At 43.7% G+C, this 22096-nt stretch overlaps 1 protein-coding gene across 1 annotated transcript; it reads left to right on the top strand.

Annotated features, from left to right (window-relative positions):
- The first annotated feature begins 741 nt into the window (after positions 1 to 741).
- On the top strand, positions 742 to 20343 carry CCDC195 (coiled-coil domain containing 195). The gene is made up of 3 exons (XM_069974236.1): positions 742 to 991; positions 7123 to 7360; positions 19995 to 20343. The coding sequence occupies exons 1-3, from the start codon at positions 742 to 744 to the stop codon at positions 20125 to 20127; spliced, it is 621 nt and encodes a 206-aa protein (XP_069830337.1). The 3' UTR covers positions 20128 to 20343.
- Positions 20344 to 22096: the final 1753 nt, after the last annotated feature.

Below are 22096 nucleotides of genomic sequence, written 5' to 3'. Positions count from 1 at the left end.
ACCTATAAATCCATTCTCAGGAGTCTTATATCACACTGCACCATCTGGCAGTCTACAAGACAAATCTAAGGCTGGCAGATGCCCAGGGAACTCTATGTGACTGAGGGTGAGATTGCAATATTATAGTTCCAGCTAAAGGAATCTATAGTATATTGCTAGTGCATAAAAGAACATAACAGTACAGTGGTAACTTTGGGTTCAGAGCAAGGTATATAAATGGTTAATGGTGTGCACAGATGTGATACTCGGATTTGCCTACAAGTTTATGGAAACAAAAGGAACCTACACCCCAGATTGGTGTATTTAACTGGCCACATGTGCATATACTGAACACAATGTTAACTTCAGTTCTTTAGATTACAAAGCATTTTCCAGGCAACTCATGTAAGAAGACCTGGTTGTATTGTAAAGGTGATAGGTTTGTGAAGGCCTATAGCTATTTAAGGATTAATCAGTCATGGAGGCATAAAAGAAGCTACCCTGACAGTCATAAACATAGTAAAGTCTCACGGAAAGCAAAAACCACACCGCTGTAAATAATTAAAGGCCTCTTGTCTAAACGCTTAATCCAAGCTCACATCCTGATGAAAGACGACCTAGAACTGGGTGTAGGGACTGCCTGCTATTGTACAACTGATCTTTAGTAAATAATGCTACAAGCAGAAGATGCGGTGACTCCTGCCGAATCCTCCAGAGATACCACCATACTGGAGAGGGAGTGTGGAAGAGGGGAGCCCTTTAATGGAGGGGGACACACACTTACTGAGGGTGATCAAAGAGCTGCGTTCAGAGATCAACAAGCTAGAAAAGGAGAACAAAGAGCTCAGAGGAGAGTTAAGTCAGATTGGGCACAATACAATATCCGGCAAGGAACGAGAGTCGAGAACTGGCATTGCATGTGATCCGACACTGAAGGAAGAAGTGACATGCAAAGGCCTGCTACGCAGAAATGTGTCTGTGCAATCTGCCGACCTTCTGCAAGAACAGACAGGTACGGTGCTAAGCTTTCAGCTACCTTAACACTTTAAGGCAAGGATGAGGAACCTGCGGCCCTCCAGCTGTTGCAAAACTACAATTCCCATCATGCCTGGACAGCCAAAGCTTTAGCTTTGGCTGTCCAGGCATGATGGGAATTGTAGTTTTGCAACAGCTGGAGGGCCGAAGGTTCCCAATCCCTGCTTTAAGGGATGTGCATGTAAAGTAGTGCAGGGGTTATGATGCTATCAGTTATCTGAAACAGATATTTTGTATTGGATGTAAAACTAGACACAGCAGATCACATGACTTCTTTGCACAATCATCTCTATTCCAGTTCTCCGAAATATCCCTTACTATATTATAGTTATAAGAGAGAAAACAATGTGTCCTCTCTGCCAAAAAGGTATGCTGTAACCCTCACAACCAACTTCAGAGTTACAACCTGCAATCTTCTGGGCCCCAATGCAGCAGGTGTAACAGAACTCGCGGATGTAGAAGAGTTGGGGCCCCATCTGGCACCAGTGCCATTACTATTTCTCTACCCTTTACTGCTAAGACATGATCACATTTTGTGAAGGCCTATAGCTTTATAAAGATTGATCAGTCATAAGGACATATATGAGGAAGCTACCCTGACAGTCATAAGCATAGTAAAGTTTTAAGGAGAGAAAACCCCACACTGCTGGATGTAAAAATGCCCAAGATGAGAGTCTACTGCTCATTCACATTGCACTGTACAGTACTAGGCCTAGGTTGTGAGTAATATGGGAGCAGTATAATATACAGTTGTCCCATCTGCAGTCTGGGTAGATGTTTAATGCTGTGCGTCTCAAACGCTGAGGCACCCCATAGTTCCTGGGGAGGCACAGCTGGGGAGGCAGTATTCACAAAAGTGACTATGACTGGTGACTGGCTGCAACCATCTCTGGTTTAAGAACATAATATTGACTTATTTTGTATATATTTTATACAGAATTTAGGAGCCAAATGAAGGGTAGACTGAGCAATACATTTTATTTTTCACGGACTTCAACCACAGATGGTGAGACCCTGGCCATTCGCTTGGTCATGCTGGTAAGGCCCAGGTATTACTTAGCAGAGGCTCAAGTAGAGAAAGTGCTGGTTTAGTGGATGCATCTCTCAGAAGTGTATGAGCTTTATGGTGTCAGGTGGATGTCATTAACAATTTTATAATGTTACCGTAGTTCCTGACCATGCCTTCTTGACATTTGGCTAGAAAACCTTAGGTGGAGCTAATACACAAGTAGGAGAGTCAGTATACCAGTGGGGACAGCACATATGTGAGGAGCATGGCTTAAAGCAGCAACACAAGATTTCCAGGACTTATGCAAAAAGTTCCCAGGACATAAGCAAAAAAAAGTTCCCAGGACATATGCAAAAGTAATCACAGTTACATGGAAATGTGTTTTTGGACCTTAATAGGCCATTCCTTCCCCTACTAAAGGTTTTCACCCTCCAAATGTCCTCTTTTGGGGGGTAATAGTGGTGTACAAAGGGTACAAAACACATGCATTGTTATGTTAAGAACAGACTCTCATGGTGATTTTATTATAGAATTCCTTTATAGGATTAAAGCAACTCTGTACCCACAATCTGACCCCCCAAATCGCTTGTACCTTTGGATAGCTGCTTTTAATCCAAGATCTGTCCTGGGGTCCGTTATTGTCCTAAAAAACTACTTTTAAACTGGCAGCCCCTAAACAGCCGTGGCCTACAATATATGTGCCCTAACTTTGCACCACCCCTCCGTCCCTCCTCCCCACCCTCATAATCATTAGGAATGCCCCTAGAACATTTTCTCCTGTCTGAACATTGCACAGTTGCCTTAACTATCCAGCCAGCCCATGTGGCGGGCTGACACAGGTGAGGAATAGGAGGCAATCTGCCTGGAGCATTCCTAATGATGAGGAGGGGCAGAGAGGTTTTGCCAGCCTAATGCATACACAATCTAGGCCAAGGCAGAGGGCTGCAAGTTTAAAAGTTGTTTTTTAGGACTATAACTGCATCACCTGCCGAACAGATCCCAGGACAGATCTTGGATTAAAAGCAGCTATCCGAAGGTACAAGCGGTTTGGGGGGGTCAGATTGTGGGCACCGAGTCACTTTAAGTTTTTGTATGTTGCGTTGTGTCTTTCTTTTATGTAAACAAAATTGCCCCCCAAATCCCAGTGTTGTTAGTATAACACATGGTATAACATCTGTAATCTCAATGGGGGAGATTTATCAAACTGGTGTTAAATAGAATTGTTTTAGTTGCCCCTAGCAACCAATCAGATTCCACCCTTTATTCCTCACAGATTCTTTGAAAAATGAAATGTGGAATCTGATTGGTTGCTAGGGGCAATTGAGACAATTCTACTTTACACCAGTTTGATAACTCTCCCCCAATATGTCTCAAATAAGTGGTGTCACTGTGGGCTAGAAGTACCCAGGGCTAGAATTGCCTTTTCTCATCAAAAAACTCTGGGTTTTTCACCCAGACTTGTGACCCAGTGGGTTCCAGGGAATCACTTGGGTGAACTTGCACATGCATTTACTTTTTCACACTTTTAGGCTATGTTAACACTACGTATAAGTACGGCCGTACTTTATTCGCCTGTGAACACTGCCTATTGATCCATGGGATCCCGGCCGGGGCGTATACACATCGTATACGCTCCGGCCGGGATCCTGTGCGGCGCCGCAAATAACTGATAGTCAGTTTTCTGCGGCCGCAATTCAATGAATTGCGGCCGTAGGAAACCCTGTCAGTTCACACAATGAAGCGAGTGGCTCCGGCCGCTTGTTTCATTGTGTGCTGTGGGAGGTTCTGATGCAGGCACGCGCTGATTCACCTGTAACAGAACCCTGCGGCCGGAAAGATCATTCAGCCTGTACTTAAGTACCGGCCGGGATGATCCGGGCAGAGACCGGCCGTTCTGTGGCCGGTTTCTTACGTAGTGGGAACATAGCCTTAGGCACATTTTCATAAAAGTAAGCAAGTCCTGTGTTGGATAAATGCACAGAATTGCACCCATGAAAATGAGCTCATCTTTTACTCATTGGCATTCGTACCTCATCTTCCATGTTCATTTATAAATTCTTATTACATATATGTTATTAAAGCACATTACAAACTGGTCACATATCACCGAACCTGCTCATAGCACATGACAAGACATATGCTGGGACATATGCAGCAACATACATTAGTTATCACTTACATACCCAAAGGAAAGTATTAGGCCTTCTTAGGAGTCTGTTTGAACTCAGCATTCATATTATGCTATTCCCCAGGCCAGAATGTATATAATGTATTAAAGATGAATTTCTGTATTTGATATATATTTTAATTTATGTGTACACTGGGTCAAATGTATATGAGAGAGAAATTATGGAACAGACATTTTATAAAGAGCGCAGTGACAGTGTAAACTGAAGTATACATCCATATTTGTCTTCTTGTACATATATTGCTTGTAGTGTCCACATGTATTATTATGGAATACATATAAGTTAGGCTAGGTTCACACTTCGTTTTTGCAGTCCCTTTTTTTTTATCTGTTTTTTTGCAAAAAACGGATGAAAAAAAAAACGGATTGCAAAAACGCAGTGTGAACCTAGCCTTAGTGTTCAGTGCGTATTAATTGTAAGGGACAAGTAAATAAAACAACATTCCACCATGATTTTTATATTATACTATACACCATATACAGTGGTACCTTGGTTTAACCCTTTGAGGACCAGGCCCAAAATGACTCAGGGGACTGCACAAATTTTGATCTTTGCGCTTTCGTTTTTCCCTCCTCCCCTTCTAAGAGCTCTAGCACTTTCAGTTTTCTATCTACAAGCCATGTAAGTGCTTGTTTGTTACAGGAATAGTTGTAATTTGTAATGGCGTCTTTCATTTCACCATAACATGTATGAGGGAATCCCAAATATATTATTTATGAAGATATAAATAGGTGAAATTGTAAAAAAGAATGCAATATGGTAACGTTTGGGGGGTTCCTGTGTCTACGTAATGCACTATATGGTAAAAGCGACGTGATACCATTATTCTATAGGTCAGTCCGAACACAACCATATGCAGGTTTACGCAGATTCTCTAATGTTATATATATTTTTTAATGAAATCTTTTTTTTTGGCAATTAAATATTAATAAAATGGGCCTATTGTGACTCTTATAACGGTTTTATGTTTTCACCTACGGGGCTGTATGAGATGTCATTTTTTTCCGCCATGATTTCTAGTTTTTAATAATACCATATTTGTGAAGATTGGACGTTTTGATCACTTTTTATTATTTTTTTTATATATAATGTAACATAAAATCGTAATCCGCGCACTTTTTTCCCTCTTTTCGTGTACGCCGTTCACCGTTTGCAATGGCGCTTGTTATATTTTAATAGATTGGACAAATATGCACACTACGGTATATTATATGTTTATTTATTTATTTTTATATGTTTTATTTATATAATGGGAAAGGGGGGTGATTTCAACTTTTATTGGGGGAGGGGTTTTGGGGTAGTGTGTTAGTGATATTTAACTTTTTTTTTAATGCATTTTAAGTCCCTTTGGGGGACTTGTACATTCATTACTTTTATTATTCACACTGATCATTGCTATGCCATGTTATCGGCGTTCTGCTCATTGAGCCTGCCTGTGCAGGCTCAGTGACCAGAGCACTGATCGCACCGCGCGGAGGCAGGTGAGAGACCTCCGGCGGTCCAGTTTAACAATCGGGACCCCTGCAGTCAGACTGCAGGGGTCCTGATCGGTAAATGAAAGGGGCCTCCCCCTGTCGCTTACACTTAAACGCGATCGCGGCGTTTAAGGAGTTAATGTCACGCTGCAGCGTGTCATTAACGGTGAGGTGCCGGCTGCTGATTGCAGCCCGCCCCACCCTGTACTGGGTGGGAGTGCAAGTGGAGGAGGGGCATGGTCTGCATAGCGGGGTCTACAGCCCTGTACTCTGACTCAGAAAGTCTCCCTCACCTTCCAAATCATAGCAGAACCACTTTAGGCTGGGGCTTGCATCAGGGGACGGGACTGTAATCTCTCCATAGCTGTAATCCCTCTCTCCCCAGACAAAGAGTGCTGCTATACTGTGCTCACATCTGCCCTGCTCATTCCTTCATGCTCCCTGCAGCCCTTATGTTTCCCATCCTCCCCATTACTGTACAGTAACTTATAATATCACATATTCTGCTGTTTCTGAATGTTTGTTTCATTTGTTTTAGGCTGGGTTCACACTACATATATTTCAGTCAGTATTGTGGTCCTCATATTGCAACCAAAACCAGGAGTGGATTAAAAACACAGAAAGGATCTGTTCACACAATGTTGAAATTGAGTGGATGGCCGCCATTTAATGGAAAATATTTGCTGTTATTTTAAAACAACGGCTGTTATATTGAAATAATGGCCGTTATTTACCGTTATATGACGGCCATCCACTCAATTTCAACATTGTGTAAACAGATCCTTTCTGTGTTTTTAATCCACTCCTGGTTTTGGTTGCAATATGAGGACCACAATACTGACTGAAATATACGTAGTGTGAACCCAGCCTCACATATTATTCTGAATAATAAATCATTATTTTTGGGGTGTTGAACCAATTGTCTGCATTTCTATGATTTCTTATGGGAAAATATGTTTTGGTTTAAGAGTGAATTTGGATTACAAGCGCGGTCCTGGAACGAATTATGCTCGTAATCCAAGGCACCACTGTATATCTACACACACACACACACACACATTATATATATATATATATATATATATATATATATATATATATATATATATATGGGAAAACTTTATATAGATCGCTGCAGGTATATAGAAAACAATAAAGAAACTGCTTATCTCTGAGTGCTCCCCTGGTGTCCTACTATGGCGTCTCCAGGTCCCCGCTGAATGCTCCCACCTCTCATCTCAGCAGTGACGGGCGGCTCAGTGAAGCACTGGCTATATCCATTTTTTGATTGTTCTGTTCATATCTCATATTGATGAGATACATTGTACATTACCTATGATGTAGTCTAAATGTTTTAGATTATGTAATTAAACAATAAAATAATGTTGAAAAAAATAAAACACATACTCCAAATATTTTATTTTGCTTCTTTCAGGTACTGCCATGACTGTCCGCCGGTATTCTATGTCCTCTCTCCCGTTGGGTTCTGAATACTGTAAGCACAGCGCACATATGAAAAGGCATTCGAGTAGTGATTCAATATCGGGACCAAGGCCGAACCAAAAGTCTGACACTGATCTTCAGTTAGCCAAAGATGAGAAAACTGCTGCGGAAATGCTGGTTACTAGTATCCCCAAGACGAGATCATTCCAGCAATATATGCACAAGTGCAGGTACTAGTCTATCCTGGGAGTGATCGACTGCGTCTATCTAACACACTTTATACTGTACATATCAACACTAACAAGAGGTTATACGGCTTCTTATACAGTTATGATGCCCTGAGGGAAACAATGACACTACCTTTTTAGAGTCAGTCTTTACAAGCTCCATTCTACATTGCCGGTTAGCAGGGGCTATTACCTAGGTGCCTGTGCAGACATGACTGTGAATGCTGCAGTGCTGAAAGTGCTGGGCTGTAGCATGTTTAAGGTAGTACTAGAAGCATTAGGGATGTTTTAATAAGGACTGTGAATATAAAGGGCTAACCAGGCTTAGAAAAACATGGCTGCTCTCTCCCAGAAACAGCACTACTTTTGTCCTTAGTTTAGGTGTGGGTTTTGCAGCTCAGCTCCATTGAAATAAATGGAGCTGAATTGTAATACCGTACACAACATTGGGCGGTGGTGGCACTGTTTTTGCACAAAAAAAGAAGCTTTACTTTTTCCTATCCTGGATAACTCCTTTAATGATTCCCATAGGAATGAACAGGCTAGTATTAAAGGGGTACTCCAGCAGGAAAAAATTCTTTTATATCAACTAGTGTTAGAAAGTGCCAGCGATTTGGAATTTACTTCTATTTAAAAATCTCCAGTCTTCCAGTACTTATCAGCTGCTGTGTGCCCTGTGGTGTATTCTTTTCAGTCTGGAGAGCAGGAGAGGTTTTCTATGGTGATTTGCTACTGCTCTGGACAGTTCCTGGCACAGACAGAGGTGGCAGCAGAGAGCACTGTGCCAGACTGGGAAGAATACACCACTTCCTGCACAACATATACCAGATGCTAAGTACTGGAATACTTGAGATTTTTTAATAGAAGTAGTTTTCGAATCTATATAACTTTCTGACACTAGTTGATTTGAAAAAAAAAATGGAGCACCCCTTTAACAGTGACGACTGCAAACAGGATTTTTTGGGAATACTGACCAGTAATCCAAGTGTAGTCATAACTACAAGTGCTGGTCAGGAGTGCTTGCTGGGAGGCCTGCTCAGCCACACGGTGCTGCAAATGATGACAGCTCAGGGGGCCCACTGTATTGCCGGAGCAGGCCACGGGGCCCCCTGATGCAGCAGGCCCCACAGCAGCTGCTATGGTTGCTACAGTGGTAGTTACGCCCCTGATCACAGTTTCAGTTTCCTGCCTTTTATGTTTTTGTAAGTATCTTGAAATTAATTTCCTGTTCACATGTTGCCGATTTGTTTGACAATGCTATGTGCCTGAATACTGAATTAGTATGGACCTGTATTATGGACCTGTAGGCACTTCATGTGCTGCCATATGGTGCCACCCAGAGGCACCTCATTCTTCCTTAGATGTAATACATCTAGAGGAGAAAACCTGTGTTACCACATGTGATGGATCACTACTATAATTCTGATTCAGTATCATAGAATAGCGCTGTGGGACTCTTTGTTTCCTTTGCAGCACATGAATAGATGTCCTTGTAGTTTCTGGTCTCTTTGCATGTTATTAGCAGGCAGACATTTCTCCATGATTACATTTTATCAGGCTACATCGACCGCTTTACAGGTGTTTTACTTTCCTGATTCAATTTAGCTTCCATTATCACTGGGGTAATGAAGTCTATTCATTTGCGAAGCTTCTAGCACTTGTGTGCATATGGGATGACAGATGAAGATTGATTGTGGAAGTAATTGCTGTCTTTTCTTTGACCAAAAAAAAAAAAAAAACTAAACAAATGGAATTATATTCTATTAAAAAGCCTACATTGTGCTCTAAAATCTGGTATTGACTATGAAACAGAATGACTCCGCATCTCACCAGTGTGTATGGTGCCAGGACATGCAAATGAGCAAAAGTGTGGATGATTCTGGATAAGACGCTGTGCCATTAGCCAACATTAGCTTGCCAGTCACTGTTCTAATGTAACTCATTATATCAAAGCTCCATATACACACTACAGGATAAGACCCGTTATACAAATTAACTTTCAAGTCTCATACAGAGATTATTTTTTTCTGTCAGGTTGATTTAGGTAGAAAAAAAAATCATGGCATCCTGCAACAGATGTCGTATGTATGGAAGTATCATAAAATAGCTCAATGCAACCACTTCCATATGTTACCATATCGGCTCTGTGCACCTTATATGCATATAAACCAGACCTATTACTGCACTATACAGTCAATTCCACTTCTAATTATCCTCAATCCCATATGAAAAATGAATTAGCAATGCTCATTAGAGATGGATCCATTCGGTTATCTGTAACCTGCATTCATAGATATAGGCCGTATAGTAATGGTGCCATTAGAGTTCAGCATCTGCAATGTTTATAGGGCATTTTTATATAAACTGCAGTGCAGTACAAGAGACGCGTCTTCTTTATCTCTGTCACCTAAAGCTCAGAGGCCTCAGTCGCAAGTGACAGACCATTATAATTGGAAATGCTTTTTATCTACCTGCTTTGAGATATTAGGCACATTTGTAGTGGAAGCAGACAGAGCTGTAGATCAGGCAAAATACTAAGTTTCTGATTTCCTTAATTTTTTTTTTCTCTCTTTCTCTCTCTCGACATATAATTACAATAAGTTATTAATTACTGGCTAATAATCTGACCCCCATATATTGACACTGAAGGGGCTGATGTTAGTTTTTACCGTTAGGAATAAATACGGTGTCCCACCACGGGTGTTTCTGGTCTTTACACCACTTGCAAAAGTCTGTACTTCAAAGAAAAAGTGGTAATGAAGTAGTATGTATATTGTGTACCTAAGTATTGCACAGCTGGATGTAACTAAAGGGTTATTGTTTTAGGATCTGTGCATCAATGGAAGTTCTTTCTCTTTTCTACCTATCTCTACCCTTCTCTTTCTCTTGCACTCTCTTCTCACCCACTAACAGCACACCTTACCAATGCTATGGAAGGAAGTCACAAGGAAAGTGTAGCCATACCTTAGTGAGTCTTACCCTGGCTTTGGTAGGAAACAGATGCAAATAAGACACCTTAGCACTTGTTTCTTGAAAGCAGCACTCCTATACACTATGCGGTGCTGAACGCACACTTAGAGAGGACAAGTCATGGATCACCCCAACCCATGCCAAGAACCGGTCTAAAAGTGCTGGACAGTATCCAACAGAAGAAAGGAACTGATCAAGATAGAGCAAAGTTGCTAGAAGCCTACGTACTTTATCTTGCAGCACAGGTGTCATCAGAGAACTCTGACCACTTTGCTCAACCCAGGTAACAAGGTCTGGGGCTTGTGTCACCCTCTAGGACGGGTCACCTGACACTGGTGGGCAATAGGTGGTTCAAAGACAAAAGACTCAAAACACGGGCACAAGTATTCTCTCTACTCTCATGTACTCTACTTATTCTCCTTCTAAAGTTCCGGCAGAGCACATTTCTACCCTGGGTTGGGACTCTCTCTAAATCCTCCTCTCTACTTCTCTGAACCTCTTCTACCTCTCAGCACACAACTCAGTCAGCACAACTATACCTCTCTCTAAACTCCCTGCACAGATCGGGTCGCTAAAGATTCAAGGATATTATCAAGTCAAGATCCTACTGTATATCACTGTAATAAATCTTCCTGCAGTAAAGAAGAAGTTTATTTGTTCTAATTGGTCTCAGTTATTCCCAAAGCACCTACACAGCCATTGCATCTTCCTTGGGTCATCTCCCCTTTCTGTGGGTGGCAGTACCAATAGTCTGGGTAGGTCATAACTCCACTCCGGACCACCGTGATAAGTACCCAAGGGACCCCCCAAATAGCCCGGCAGGTTACTGACCACAGGGGAAAGGGTATAGCCAGCCTATCTAAAATAAAAGCAGGTGTGCCACCATACCTGTGTGCCCAACCGGCACTGGCGTCACGACAACCTAACATCTGGCTGAGCTATATTTCGACCAACCACCATAGAAGTGGCGTCACACGTTACCATCTAGCAAGTGACCGGTCGAGTGTACACCACAGAATTGGCGTCACAAACAGGATTCAAACCTCGTTGTTGCCTATGTATCTCACCCTAAAGAACTGTGTACGTGTGTGTTACATTGCCTGCGTATTATCAAGAACGGTGTGCTTTCCATAGCAAAAGTGGATTACAAATCGTTCACCACCTATCACTATTACCCAGAAGATAAAAGCCCAGAAGATAATTATCCTAGCTGCAAAAATCAAAGTGGGGGAGCCATCTTTATTGTTTCAGGACTGTATCCTGTTATTTCTAACTACGCTACCATCACTTTTCAAAAGCCTGCCTGCACAAACGCGGGAAAACTGCACTAAAGCACGGGAGGTCCTTAGCAAGAAGTTCTAACAGCGCCATCTTGCTACTCCACTCAGTGGCGCACCAGTCCAGTGCAGCCTGAAAGCACCTAAAATCATCACCAGAGCCCCTCTTCAGCAGCCTCCTACAGTGTTACAGCTGCAATGTTCACCATGTCTTCTCCAGATGGCAATGACCCACAAGCCGCCGGCGCCACCACCTGCATCGCCGGCATCCTCCGGTACAGCCTCCTCATCGGCTCCTGTTATGGCAGCTCATTCTGCCTCTATTTTTCTACGGCCAGCTAATCTGCCATATTACCAGGGCACTCCCAGAACACTGGCGCATTTCAGAAAAAAATTGCGCGGATCACTGAAATTTCTCTCCTCTCCTAAGCAACAGGTGGAGATTCCCTTAGATCAGCTGGAAGGACCAGCAGCTGAGGAAGTTTGTACCTGTGCTCACAAGACCAACGTTGATGCCATCCTAAACAAGTTTAGATTCCAGGTCCACACAAGAAAGACTGCGAGACTTAGCCAAACAAAACCTTGGCATGTCATTCACAGCATTCAAAAGTCTGGCACTCAAGTCACTCAGCCCTCCGGGCACTAATGACCCTCTTGCAGAGACACTTTACACAGCCCCCTCCTTTCCAGTTCTGGCTAGTGCACCTGTGCTCCAGTGCGCATTACCGTTCTACCAAGTCAAGCTCTACAAGCAGCAGCCACTTGTTCTACTTTGCAGGAACAAGTAGAAGCAATGGCAGAGGCACTCAAAATTGTAAGTCAGGCCCTAAAGGACTTACAGATGCAACCTGCCCCTAATTCCAGGAAGTCCTCCCGCAGTAGACCACACTTACCTGAGCCCAGTATCCGGCTTGCAAGCCCTGAACATTCTCCACTTAGGAGAGGACCCCCGTATGAGAGACCTTATTGTACATTTTGTAGGAGGTCTGGCTACTACAGACGTGGAAAATCCTCAAGGTCCGAGAAGGCGTCCAAGTGGGAATTGAGGTTTCTATCGTCCTGCCCCCATGTAACTGTCCGGGTCAACGGTGTTCCCTTAGATGCCCTAATAGACACTGGCTCTCAAGTCACTACTATTGACCACCAGGTGTTTAAAAAACACTTTGATTGTTCTGAACTGTCTGGTAAATTTTCAGGAGGTCTGTCACTCGTTGCGAGTAATGGTACACCCATTCCCCAGATTGGTTACTGGTAAGCTACAACTCAGTTTGGTAGAGATAGGATACCAGGTCAAGGTATAACTGTAACTGAAACCTATGGTAGTACAAGTTCTGATATGATATAAGGCATGAATGCAATCCGGCACTGTTTTAATGATGTTCTTGAAGCCTTGCATGCCTCTCTCTCCTCAGTTCCTTCCTCTGACAGGTCCTCTGTCCAGAAAGCTATCAGCCAGCTTAGCAGAAATTTACTATTTCCCAGGGAGAGATTTGCAGAGTCAGAATTGCAGACCCCCGTCCAGTAGTCCTCCCGGACAATAGTGAAGTGGTGATCTGGTGCTGAGCACAAACCGGCATAGGGAATGAAGACTACCAAGCTACCCTGGACCCCATCAACGTGGAAGGGCACCCACTCCTCAGAGCAGCAAGAAGCCTAGTCACAGTCTCCAATGGGCGAGTACCTATTCGCCTTATAAACCTTAGTGATGTTCCTGCACGACTGCCCAAGTACCATGCAGTGGCCGAGCTATACAACTACACCCAGAGGATATCCTGGTGGAGAGCCTTAAAGATAAGCAGAGGTCAGTCAAACTTGGTTCTGCTTCCACACCTACCACCCCATGGTGGTCTGACATCCACATACGAGATGCCAACACTCCCCCTGAGCATATCAATGGAGTTCTCAAGATAGTAAAAAGACATAATCTGGCTTTCAGCAAGAATCGTCTTGATTATGGGAAGACCACACTGCTGCAGCATCACATAGACACTGGTGAACACCTGCCAATCAAGGAATGTCACCGACCTATAGCCCCAGCGATGTATCAGCCAATTAAAGAACTCATCCGAGAAATGAAGGATGCTAAAGTAATCCAAGACAGCCAAAGCCCTTGGGCTGCACCGATTGTCCTAGTCAAGAAGAAAAATGGACTACAGGAAACTTAACAATATTACTCACAAGGATGCCTATCCTCTCCCTAGGATAGAAGAATCACTCACAGGACTGGGATCAGCATCCTACTTCTTCACCTTGGATTTGACCAGCAAATACTGGCAAGTACCTGTAGCCCCAGAATACCGGGAGAAAACTGCTTTCACTAATCCCATGGGACTGTACGAATTTACCGGGATGCCATTTGGCCTACACAATGCTCCTTCAACTTCCCAGCATGGAGAGATGTCTTGGCCATGGTAACTTCCAAAGTGTCCTGTTGTATTTGGATGAAGTCATTGTGTATTCTGGCTCCTATCAAGATCATCTGCAGCATCTGACAGAAGTCTTCCAAGTTCTTACTCATCACGGCTTGAAGATCAAGCCATCCAAGTGTCATCTGTTGAAGCCCCGTGTCATTTACCTGGAACATATTGTAAGTTCCGCAGATGTTCAGCCTGACACAGAGAAGACAGCTGCAGTTACCAACTGGGCTACACCCAAGACTGTTAAAGACATCAGAAGCTTCCTTCATCCTGCACTTAGCCCAAATTGCTGCTTCCCTGACAGAGCTGTTGTGCTGCTGCCCGAAGAATGTTCCTGGTAAAAGATTACCAAGATTACACCCAGCTATTCCAGCTATACACTGATGCCAGCTATCAAGGTCTGGGAGCTGTTCTCTCGCAAGTTCAAGATAACAAGAAGCGAGTCATCGCCTATGCCAGTAGAAGCCTCAGAGAACGTGAGAAGAATGTTTAGAATTGTAGCTCCTTCAAGCTGGAACTCCTAGTCTAGGTCTCGGCTGTTACTGAAAAGACTATCTGTCGGCCTCCAGCTTCACCATGTATACGGACAACTACCTTCTAGCACACCTCAACACTGCCAAACTTAGTGTCTTAGAGCAGAGATGGGCCTCACGCCTAGCAAACTTCAGCTTTACTATCAAGTATTGCAGTGGCAAGGCCAATGTGAACGCTGATGCACTATCCTGCTTACAAACTAGCAAAGAGCCACCTTCTGAAGATCAGTGGAAAGACGTTAAATTGCCACCCTTCTATGACCGTTTTGCTCATCAAGAAGTGATAACTCTGGTCAAACAAGACGAAGATAGTCACAAGACTGACCCACGGCATGATTCATCTAAGTGGAAGTGGCTTCAGGCGGAAAGCCGTGGACTTAGAGAGCTCCAAGACTACTTGCTCACAGGCAAGGTACCCATCAGGCTACACAAAGCTCACCCAGACATTGAGCTACAGAGACTCTGGCGCCAAAGAGAGGCCTACTTCTCAAAAACTCCTTGGATCCTGTTACAGGAAGAAGCACAAGAAATTGCTACTAGCAAGATGAAAAAAGCTCACCACCGTTAAGAGGAAGATTATAACCGCCGTGCCAACCTCTTAAGATTGGTGACAAAGTCTGGCTAAAAGATGACCATCGTTCTGGAAAACTGGATCCACTGTGGGAAGAAGATCCCTATACTGTAATCTCCATCCCACATGAAGCTGCTGGCGTGTACCAGATCCAAAAAGCTTGGAAACCACCTATCAATGTTCACTGCAACCGGCTGCAACTCTGCAGCAACAGAAACTTACCCACCAAGCCATTGCCTACTGAAGTTGTTAAAGTATGTCCTACGCCAGCCCGCCTGCCTTCCATAGGAGAAGTACTCCAGAATCCTTGGCCAGCGCTCCCGGTTAGCAGGGGCATGCAGTACATCACTACTGAATGCAGAGGTTCGTGACCAGGTTGTTGACGTGGATGGTTGATAACGCAACCAGTCAGTTTGCCACCACACACTCCAAAATTTTGGTTTAGGAGGCACCAGAGGAGATTGTGTCCACAGATCCCCCAAGTGTAAGGGTTCATTCCCACGACCCTATGGATGGGGAAGCCCTGTAAAGAAGTGTTTCCCTGCCTGGCATGATATATCAATATCATGCCAGGACGGGAAAACCGAATGTCTGCGGTACTGAAGTGAGAGGGCCGCATGGTCTCAAGAAAAGGAGGAGGGGGTGAACAGGGAAGCGAATGGTCCGACTGGATCCAGATTTCAGAGGGGGAGGGATCTGCAGCACCGACTGCAAGAGGCAGTGGTTTGGCCAGAGGAAGAAGGCAGGCTATACCAAGTGGTCCTGCAAGTGTTTCCTGAAGTACCCAGTTGGGGAGGGGCAGGTCTTCTGCAGTGTGTCATTATTTCAATAAGTCCTTAAAGGGGTACTCCGGCGGGGGCTATTTTGCGATCTGGCCGGGGAGGAGGTGGCTGAGGACGTCCACTCACCTCCCCGGTTCCAGCGGCGGGTCCCGTATCGTGGCGCTCCGGTCCTCGGTGCCCGGCCGCTTCCTGGTGTCTGACGCGGGCTTGAGACATGACATCTCAAGTCCGCTCAGCCAGTCAGTGACAGAGGTGGGATCCGTTTCAAGTCCGCTCAGATCCCGCCTCTGTCACTGACTGGCGGAGCGGATGTCACGTCTTGAGCCCGCGTCAGACACCAGGAAGCATCCGGGCACCGGGGACCGGAGCACCGTGGTACGGGGACTGCCGCTGGAGCTGGGGAGGTGAGTGGATGTCGTTTCCCTCAGCCATCTCCTCCCCGGCCAGATCCCAAAATAGCCCCCCCACTGGAGTACCCCTTTAAGACAAAGGATTTGTGTCATGTGAAGATCAGCAGGGAAGCCATCACCATCAGGATGACCACCACCAGCAAGCACCGACACATGTCAGCGAAGCACCCAAATAGCTGGGATGAAAGTTGTGCTCCTTAATAAGCACCACTGCCTCCCGCCTTGCACCTTCCCCCCTCGCCCACAATTTTTTAGAGGTTCTCACCCCTAAAATTATTGATAGGGTCATAACAGGCTCTCACAAATTTTAACAGGATCACAACAGGCTCTTACCTACAATTTTTAACAGGGTCACAACAGGCTCTTATCCAGAATTATAGAGTTGGTCACAACAGGCTATAGCCCAAAATTTTTAACAGGGGTCACCACTAGGGATGGTCCGAACAGAGTTCGGTTCAGGTTCGTACGAACCCGAACTCTCGGTAATGATTCCCGCTGTCTGCCCGCTCCGTGCAGCGGGCGGATCCAGCGGGAGGATCGAATGGAAAACTGGGATACAGCCATAGCCATAGGCGTTCCTCCCGCTGTATCCACCCGCTCCACGGAGCGGGCAGACAGCGGGAATCTGATGCCGAGCGTTCGGGTTCATACGAACCCGAACCTCGGAGGGTTCGGACCATCCCTAGTCACCACCAGGTTTCTCTCCCACAAATATAAGTAAGGTCGCCACCAGGCTCTGGCATAAATTTTTTTTACAGCGTGTGAATGAGGCCCTCCTTTATGTGTAATGAAGGGTGTATGGAATTCCCTTTCCTTTCAGTTTTTGGCAGCCCTTGCTCTTGGTGCATTGGCTTGAGTCTATCCTTTAAAATTTAAACAGGATGGATCTGACCATGTCACACACTCACGCAATGACAGTTACCAATGGGTGCAGTTTGAGTTCCCCTTCGTCTACGGCTTCTATGGTTGTCAGAGATGACAGAAACTAAGGTGAGAGATGGGCCAGGTTTTAAGGGGTATAGGAGGATTTTTTTTTTCTTTTTTGATTTTTCTACTGGTAAATGTACAGGAGACTTTTCCCCCACCTTAAATTGATCTTTGTCTTGTGGTGGGTGCGCAATATTGTCAGTCTGTAAAAGTGCCATAATTCAGGGACCTGGGAGTCTGTAACCCCTTGCCTCTGCAGCCTGTTTTGGCTTTAATGTCCGGGGCCTATTTTTCAAATCTGACCTGTCTCTCTTTATGTAGTGATAACTCTGCAATGCTTTTAATTATCGCAGTTATTCTGAGATTTTTTCGTGAAACATTCCTCTTTATGTTAGTGGTATACTTTGGTTGATACATTTAGTAGTTTTTTTGTAAAAAACACAACATTTGTGCAAAAAATTTAAAAATTAGCGTTTCTTTATATTCAAAATTCTCTTGTTCTAAAAAAAATAGTCATGCTACATGAACTAATTATTACTGCAACATCTACAACAAGTCTACTTTATGGTGGCGTCATTTGGTGAACATCCTTTTACTTGTTAGGATGTTAGAGGGCTTCGAAATTTTGCTGCAATTTTGGTGAATTTTGGGGCCTTTTTTTATTTCAGTTTTTTTTAGCCATTATACCATGTCACAGAGGCCTTGCGGTACCAAAATATTTGTGTAAGACAAGTTCACATTTCCATCTGTACCATTCGGGGAGACATGTGACACCCTGATCATTTTGTATTTAATTTTTTATAAGGTAGTGCGAATAAAAAACACAATTTAGCAGCTCTTTTTTATTATTTTTTTTTGTACACCAGTTGCTATACGTCACATATGACATGTTATCGTTGTTCGTCAGGTCGGTACAATTACAGTGATATCGATTTTATAAAGCTTTTGTTATAGTTTATGGCATTTATGCTATAAAACTGTTTGTGTCTTGCATATTGTAAGAGCAGTAATATTTTTATTTTTTCGTCAATGGAGTTATGTGAGGGCTTTTTTTTTTTTTTGCAGCATAAGCTGACGATTTTAGCAGTACACCTTTTGGGTACATGTGACATTTTGCTTTTTTCTATATTTCTTAGGGGGTGGGATTAACAAAAAAAATTTCATTTTGGCTAGATTTTTATTTTTTTTATGGCGTTAATTAGGCAGGATAATTAATGTAACGGGTTAATAGACAGAGTCATTATGGACACGGCGATACCAAATATGTGTATTTTATTTATAGGGGATCATTTACAAAGGGGGGTGGGGAATGTGTATATTTATTTATTTATTTATTTATTTATTGCTGTATTAGTGTGTGTGTGTTGCACTGTAACTTTTGCAGGCACCTCTATAATACATTACAGCACATGATCAGTGCTGTATTGTATTATAGAGTGAATGAGCTGTCAGAGCACTGACAGCTCATTTAAACGATCAGACCCCTGCCTCAGTGCAGGGGCCTGATCGTTATTATCCATAGCAGCCCAGATGCATTAAGCAGCGTCTGTGTTGCTATGGTAAGCCCCCGGAGCTGCTCCCTGGGGGTCGGAGGGAGCAGATCTCCCTCCGGATTCCCATAGACGCTGCAGTCCCACTGACTGGGGCAGCCTATGGGGTCAACTGCTCTGAGGGAGCGCGGCTGTGTGCTACCCGATCGCCGCTAGGGACAGCAGGGGGAGGCAGGGTCAGCATGACGTTCCTGGAACTACCTGCTTTACATGGCGTTCCAGGAACGTCATTTTGCGGCAAGGGGTTAATGCATAAGTTCATGCTCCCTTTGCTATGCTAGTTGCATTTTTTTGAGGTTTTCAGGTGCACCAGGTACCCTCCCCTCTGCTGAATAGGAGACCCCTGAAATAATGCTTAAGTCTCCCATTGACTTTAATGGGGTTCGTTACTCGAATTGAGCACTTGAGAATTGGAAAATACTCAACTGGAGCAACAAGCATTCAAGTATATTTGTACTTGCTCATCTCTAATAAGCACCCATGTTACAAAATTAAGAATAAATAAGAATCATGATCAAAGTATGATGAAGAATCAGTCTTGATTTAAAATACATCAGAGGTGGCGCTTTATCTGTAAATGTTTTTAGAGGTTAGGTGTGATTATATACAAGCTACAATAAAGATGGCTGTACTTTATACAGTATACTGGACTTTCTCCTTAGGAGTGGTCCTTGATGTTTCTACAATAGTCCGTGAACTGGCTGAAGTCTGTCCATTCATTGGAACAGACGGGCTGCAATTGTTTGGTTAGAGCAAATGGGGAAAGCAGATTTATGTAATAACATGTTAAAGCTTATTACGTATAGTATACAATTCTATACTGCTCTATTCCATTTTGCCAACCACAACATTTAAATGTAGGACAACATTACATTTCTTGGCACCCATCAGGTAATGGGAGTCTGTGGATAGATTTGCTATACACCCTGGTAGCTTTCTGGCATATACAGTAAACAGGCACTACTAACACAGTCTGAAAAGTCTCCTAGGATTGTGCGTTATAATTGACATGTTTGATAAAAACTTTTCTTTTAGACTTTCTATCTATGTAATTACCTATTTTGTGATATTTTTTAAAATATATGTGACGGTGGAGGTTTTTTTGTCGACAATCTACTGCAACCTGTATCTTACTGTTAATTTTTGTTGCCACAATACATAGACATTTCATACTTCTCACTTTCTTCTTTGTCTTTTTAGGGGCAGAGTAAAGGCAGTCACTTTTATGCTACCAGTGGATATGAGAGATTACGATGAAAATCAAATGACTTTCCAGAGTCCTCAAAATCAAAGCGCAAATCACTTGAGTACGATAATTGAAAAGGATCCATGACCTGGTGAATTTTTTAAGACCACCCGACACATACTGATGAGCAGGCATTATAATGATAGCCGGCTCTAGGGTTACATTTTGTGAACAGTGTCCTGGCAGCCTGCCTTCTCATATGGACAAAACGATTGCTTTGGGTCACTGGTCCTTTGTTATTTGAGCCCTGTGTCACTTCAAAAACGTATTATGTTGTGATCTTACATCTAACTTTTCTTCTGTTTCAAGTGCTAGTTAATTAAATAGGAGAAGAATTCCTGCAGCCATGGCCGACTACTTGTATAGATATAAATTCTGAAAACCTTATGTCAACCTTAGGCCAAGTAAGAAAAAAATTAAGCAGGGCTTAAAGTGACACTGTCACCCCCTTTGCATTCTGACTTCTCTACACAGGTGTAATGGGTAAATTTAGCGGTTTTCATACCTTATTTTATATCATACGTCATGGTGCTTGTTCAAGTAAAAAGTGATCTTTTATCATCTGCAGATTGTGCTAAGTGGGCGTGGCTTCACGGCAACTGTATCACTCAGCCCTGTCCACAGCGCCACCATAACCATGCCCCCTCCAAGACTTCATCGGCACATAGGCCCCGCCCCCTCAACGCCCATTGGTAAAGTGGCTGGGGCCTAGACCTTTAGGCCAGCCTGTTTCAATGGTTGACGAGGGGGCGGGGACTATGTGCCAATGATGTAACAGAGGGGCAGGGCCTACGGTGGTGCTGTGGGCGCGGCTGAGTGGTGCAGTTGCCGTGAAGTCCCGCCCACTTAGCACAATCTGCAGATCATTTTTTACTTGAACAAGCACCATGAAATATGATTTAAAATAAGGTATGAAAACTGCTAAATTTACCCTTTACATCTATGAAGACAAGTCAGGATGCAAAAAGGGGGATGACAGTGTCACTTTAAAGTGCCAACAAAGTTTATGTCCTGCGTGATTTCAGCTTCACTGTAGAGAGACGCATTTCATGCTGGACGGTATAGTTGCCGAGGCAATCACACATCAGCGAGTTTAATGCACCAGCAAGTTATTTAATTCATCAGACTTGTGTACAGATCTCCTTGGAGTTGGACGGTTGCCTTGGCAACTGTACCGCCCAGTGTCTCTCCACACTGGAACTAAAGACCATGCAGGACAGAAACATTGTCAAATCAAGTAAAGTAGCTTAAAGCCTAAATCATCAGAGACAACTTACTTATTTTTATTCTCAAAAATGGCGTAATAGGATGGCTATTCTCATCTCATAACGTTATCCTCTGACCACAGAATAGGCGATTACAAGCTGATTGGTCGGTCGATCAGACACCCATGATTACGAGAATGGAGAAAAGCTGTTTCCTGAATGAATGGAGCATTTGCAGTCAGTGTTCTATTCATTCTCTATGGGGCTTCCAAATAGCTCAGCGATCATGACAGATCCTCTCCGAAAATGTGCCATTTGTATACCAGTCAGAGGCGTAGCTAGGATTTACGGGGCCCCATAGCAAAAAATTTTAAGGGGCCACCCTTCCCTACGCACAACCCAAAGCACTGTATATATATATATATATATATATATATATATATATATATATACTTCACTGATGGTGCACTGATAACCCCTGACCTCTGCACAGAGCTCTGCCCATTTTCCTTCCCTACTTGATTGCAGCTGGAGAACAGAGGTCAGAGGCTATCAGAGCAGTGAAGCAGAGATCTCTGTCTCTGTCTTCTGCTTGTTAACCCTTTCTTTGTGTTGCAGCATGTAAGTAAACATTGGGACACTTACACACTGCAGTACATGAGGGGTTAAGCAGAAGGACACACTCTCTTACCTTCTCCCCTGGGCCCCCCTCCTGCACGGGCCCCATAGCAACTGCCTACCCTGTCTCTATGGTAGCTACGCCACTGATACCAGTCCATACCAAAGCCTTAGGCATGAACTGTGATTTACATAGGTAAAATGGCCAAACAATATCATGGACTTGTGTCGAC

Source organism: Dendropsophus ebraccatus, chromosome 6, assembly GCF_027789765.1.
Source record: "Dendropsophus ebraccatus isolate aDenEbr1 chromosome 6, aDenEbr1.pat, whole genome shotgun sequence".
Lineage (NCBI taxonomy): Eukaryota > Metazoa > Chordata > Amphibia > Anura > Hylidae > Dendropsophus > Dendropsophus ebraccatus.
This window is presented reverse-complemented; position numbering and strand designations above follow the sequence as displayed.